Source organism: Nicotiana tabacum, chromosome 8 (genome assembly GCF_000715075.1).
Source record: "Nicotiana tabacum cultivar K326 chromosome 8, ASM71507v2, whole genome shotgun sequence".
In the NCBI taxonomy this organism is placed as follows: Eukaryota; Viridiplantae; Streptophyta; class Magnoliopsida; order Solanales; family Solanaceae; genus Nicotiana; species Nicotiana tabacum.
The window spans coordinates 134,931,449-134,936,523 of NC_134087.1; the positions used below are offsets into that span (position 1 = coordinate 134,931,449).

At 38.8% G+C, this 5,075-nt stretch overlaps 1 protein-coding gene across 1 annotated transcript; it reads right to left on the reverse strand.

Annotated features, from left to right (window-relative positions):
• Positions 1-576: 576 nt before the first annotated feature.
• Positions 577-1,942, reverse strand: LOC107799749 (inositol-tetrakisphosphate 1-kinase 1-like). Its single transcript, XM_016622894.2, has one exon. The coding sequence runs from the start codon at positions 1,869-1,871 to the stop codon at positions 918-920; it is 954 nt and encodes a 317-aa protein (XP_016478380.1). The 5' UTR covers positions 1,872-1,942; the 3' UTR covers positions 577-917.
• Between the last annotated feature and the right edge of the window lie 3,133 nt (positions 1,943-5,075).

Sequence of the window (5,075 nt, forward strand, 5' to 3'; positions counted from 1 at the left end):
ATCATTAAAAGATTTACCTAGGATTGTTATTATCTTCCGCTACGTGTTACGAACACCTATACGCAATCCTTCATAAAGGTCTGAAATTAGACCCAGCCCAGAGGGGGTTCGGTTGTGTAGTGGGGTGGGGGGGTAGATGATAAGGTTTGTAACACCTTAAGCAATTGGTATGGTCTAACTTTTGGAATCTCACATTAGAATAAGTTAAACCCTGATCTTAACTGTTAATGTGATATAAGTGAACCATAAATCGCAATCAAGATTTTCCAGCCCTCCCCACCACCACGTCTCCTAGCCCTAATCACATTAGCTTCGACTGTAAAACATTAATTACATTTTGAGTAAGGTGTTACATTAAGGAGCACGAAATAACCTAACAAATACATCCTCGAAGAATACAAAATACTAATTGTATGTTGTGTTTGAAATTGTGGTATATGGCCTGCCACCAATTGATGGTTGGATTAGGAAAAAGACAAATGTATATATGCCTCAACAACAAATAGTAGGGAAGAAATTAGCAAGATTGAAAAGGCTCAAGCAATATGACAGTAAGCATGTAAGGAAAAGCACCAATTCCTCAAAACTAAAAACTCCATTCAACAGAACTCCATTATTGAAACTTTGGAACATTAGCATCCACTTCCAGATTATTCCACATCTGTTTGCAATAACTAAAAAACAACGAAAAAAGGAAACAGGAAAGCATCAATTGCCCAAAAAGTCAGCAGACCTCACCTAACAATTTAACGAAATTAGAGCAGTTAGCCTCTTTCGATTCACATCAACCACAAAGAGCAGGTTTATTTCAATCACTCCACCATCATCTGCATCTGTTTTCATTTTCTAAAAAAAAACGCATTCCCTGCTGCTGAAATAAAACAGCAAAAAACTAACATAACTACGATCATCAGAAGCTAACCAGATTCGTTGCTTTGCTTCTGGCGAGCAATATCAAGGAAAAATGCAGTCAAAATAGTTTCATAAGACGGCATCTTAGCATATCCAGGGAAGTAATTGATATCAATAACAAGATACCGATTTCCAGCTCTAGTATCTCTTATCATATCAAAGTTAAAAAGATGCAACTTCAACGCATCCCTCAACTGATTAGCCACTTCTGTCACAAATCCTAACGGAGGCATTTCCGCATTTTCAATCAGTTCAGCAAAACTATCATTATTCTGATCTTGAGCAGTCAAATTAGATATCTGCGAAAACGCTATCAAATTCTCTAAAGTGCCCAATTTCTCCTCAGAAATATCAGGCAATGACCTTCTTTTCACACATTTCACATGTTCCCCTGCTACATAAACCTTAAAAATAACTCCACCATGATTAACAAACTCCTGTAACACGATTGGCGGTTTCAGCTCTTCTAGTCCTGCTGGTTTTAAAACTAAATACATTTGGTGTGAATCAGCTGTCCCGTTAGCAATTAACGGCTTAGCAATAACGGGGAAATCCAACCCTTGACGTGTGATATGGTCTAAGAGAGAATCAGAATTTTCTTGAATAAAAATCTGAAGAGGGACTCCAATAGTTTCATTTTCTTGGGTAATTTTTAATTCGTTAACAACTTCAAGCATTGAAATTCGGTTGTGGAGTTTTTCAATAGCATCAATGGGATCTATTATGATGGTGGTTGGGTTCTGGACGGAAAATTCTTCTAACTGTTTTCTCCATTCAGGACCATATAGCTTGTGGAAAATACAATCAAAAGGACCTTGTTCGATTAATGATTTATTCAGATCGATTGGGATTAGATCAATACCTTGTTGTTGGGCATGATTGACGAGGGAATCTTGAATAAAGCTGCTTAGTTTCTTTGGTGCAAGTACATAACCAAAGCGAAATCTCCTTTCTGACATGGCTGTTAATTGAGAGATGCGAGCAAGAAGGGGACGTACTAAATTAGCAAATGTTAAGGAGAGGGATTTTAACTTAAGTACTAAGGAGGCTGGCTATACGATAAAGACAGATTCGTTTTTTTGAGTGTTTCTGGGATTGCGCAAAAAAGTAGCGGGACGCGTGGCACGTTGCCGACTCCGAGGATCGAATATCAACGGACGTTGCTTTTAATTTTTATTTTTTTTTAATTTTACTACTACTATATAGAGAATCCGGAACATAAATATTATTTTTTGTGACTCAAATTACCTTAATAGGTGTTAAAAAAATATATATCTATATATAGCGTATGAATATAACACGCTATATCTTAACGGTAACTTTTGCCGTTAAGGTATAACGTGTTGTATTCATACGCTATACATATAGCGTCCAAAAAAAACGTTATACCCTGATTATGGACCCACCAATAATTTAACTGACATAACAATAATTTAAATGTATATAGCGTGTATTTAAAGAACGCTATACATCAAAAAAAATTCATATCCCGGGCTAGCCATTTCCTATATAAAGTGGTTAGGATTTTAGGAAAATTCGTTCACAAAAAATTCTAAATCCCGTTCAATTTTTTCTTGTTAAATTCTGAAGCATTTTTTTCGTAATGTCTGAATAACGTAGAATAAGAGTTTCATTATATTAGGGGGTGAGGTTGTGATGGAGAATAACTCTGTGAGGTATAGTTTATCTCCACAGGGTCATATTAAATTACCACTTACAATAGAGTACGATAAATTGATATCGTTGTTATGCAAAAAAAATGTGTGTGAGGAAACGTTCAGTAATACTTAATGTAACCGGAAGATATCCGTATTCCGTCACTCCACAAGGGGCTGCTTTTTACTCGGAGTTAAACATCTACGATGATGAAACTTTGAGGGATTTTCTGAGGACTCCGGATGAATAACGAGAATATCTTGTAATCAAAATGTTGGATATGTACGTCAAGGTCGAAGACGTTCCAAACAATGGGTCATCCGGGAGCCATCACCTAAATGAAAATGTCCATCATGGAATTTCATCACATTACGACTTGTAAGTGAAGTGATACATCTATATGGAAAGTATTTATTAAATTCAGTATCTTATTATTTTGTTGATTGTGTAGTGAAAACGAGCAAGTTGAACCAAATGGACTCACTCAATTGCCCGAAGACGACGTATTAAATTGGGATCTGGCAGATGTACAGAGTGAGGAAGAAAACAGTGATTACGACAACAATGCTGATGAATCTGGAGACGAGACACCTTTTCCTCGTGAGGATGTTGATGAGGAGGATGAGAAGGAAGGACCTGATTTGACGAGAGAGTATGCTCCACCCCCCTAGACGAAGAGTGTACAAGTCCCAAGTGCCGTTTCATTCAAGGGAGATTCCTTACCTTGATAACTTGCCAAACATGTCGGATGTGAAAGCTCTCACAAGGGATTTTGATGAAATTCGGACAGCAATGTGGGATGAGTCTAGACCAACGATGCTGGCAAAGGGCATGCTTTTTCCTGATAAAGTGTGCCTAAGCAGGTCTTGTAAAATGCACAATGTAAAAGAGTGTCGTGAGATGACGGTATGGGAGTCAAGTCTGGTTGTATACAAGGTTGTTTGTCATAGGTGGTTTTGGCCATGTCATTGGATGTTGTGTGCGAGCAAAAAGAAGACAGGTCTATGGAAAGTGGGTAAATACATTCCCACCCACACATGCGAAATAGACACATTCAACGGGAATCACTTCAACTTGGATATTGACTTGATTTCTCTTGTTCTTATTCCACACATTGAAGCGTCCATAAGGTATAAAATCAAAGAATGCATTACAACAGTCCACCAGGAACATGGCCATACCATTACTAAAAGAAAGGCATACCTCGGGCGCAAACGAGCGTTTGAAATAGTCTATGGTAACTGGGATAAGTCATTTGCAGATCTACCTAGGTACATGGCTGCACTGTAGCAGTTTAACCCCGGGACGGTTGTTGAATGGAAGCTTAGAGTGGATTCCAGGTAAACCAAAATATATATTCAATTACGTGTTCTGGGCGTTTAAACCAACAATTGATGGTTTTTCGCATTGTCGGCCTGTAATATCCATAGACGGCACTCATGTCTATAGAAAGTACGATATCAAGCTGTTGATAGCCGTGACAGTAGATCCTAATGGACAGATATTTCCTCTAGCTTTTGCTATTTGTTCCAATGAAAGCCAAGAGACGTGAACGCTGTTTTTGAACCACTTGAAAGATCACGTTGCCAAACAGTGTTCCAGTATTTGTCTAATATCTGATCGGCACGGTGGTATCTTAAGTTCTGTGGAGAACTTGACTGCATGGTAAGAACTTTATGCCTACCATCGTTACTGTGTGAGGCATCTTAAAGCCAATTTTTAGAAGGCATATCCCAACAAGGATCTGCATGATTTGATGTGGATGGCAGCAATAGACCACCACCAACATAAATTCCGGAGGCACATGGAATATATCAGGCAAGAAGACGAGGCAGCCTATCATTGGTTAATGAGACATGACCCTGAAAAGTGGACTTTGCATGCGGATGGTGGCAGACAATGGGGAACTCTAACTACAAATGTGTCAGAGTCTTTCAACAGGTTATTGAAGTCGGCAAGAGGATTGCCTGTCACAGCTATGGTACGGATGTCGTTCAAGAAAATGGCAGAGAGATTTGTTGAAAGGTCTGCAGCTGCAACGTCATTGATGGAAAGGGGTGTTGAATTTATGCCAGTGCCGATGAAGAAATTTGAGAAATACAGACGGCGAGCGTATTGGCATTCATTTTTGCAGTATGATAACAAAAGAAATGTTTTTGAAGTTCGCACCGCTATCCATCAAAATCAGGGTAATAATGTACATACTGTAAATGAATCTACAAGGTTATGCTCTTATGGGAAATGGTCCATCTACCACATGCCTTGCTCACATGCCATCAAGTGCTTTCAACAAGTTGGTTTAGGTGTAACCAACTATGTTGATCAACAATATAGTGTTGCGAAGTACCTAAACACATATAGTGGGCAGCTGCAGCCAGTGGGTGCTGAGCATTATTGGCTGCATGAACCATTTAATGGTGTGTAACAAGTCCTATTTGCGTCGAATACAGGTGAAGAAGAGAACGCGTATACGGAACCAAATGGATGTTAGTGATACCGTTTATGCG

What these genes read in the sequence shown, in the direction of transcription:
- LOC107799749 (XM_016622894.2), bottom strand. Translation starts at nt 1,871, where the DNA reads ATGTCAGAAAGGAGATTTCGCTTTGGTTATGTACTTGCACCAAAGAAA.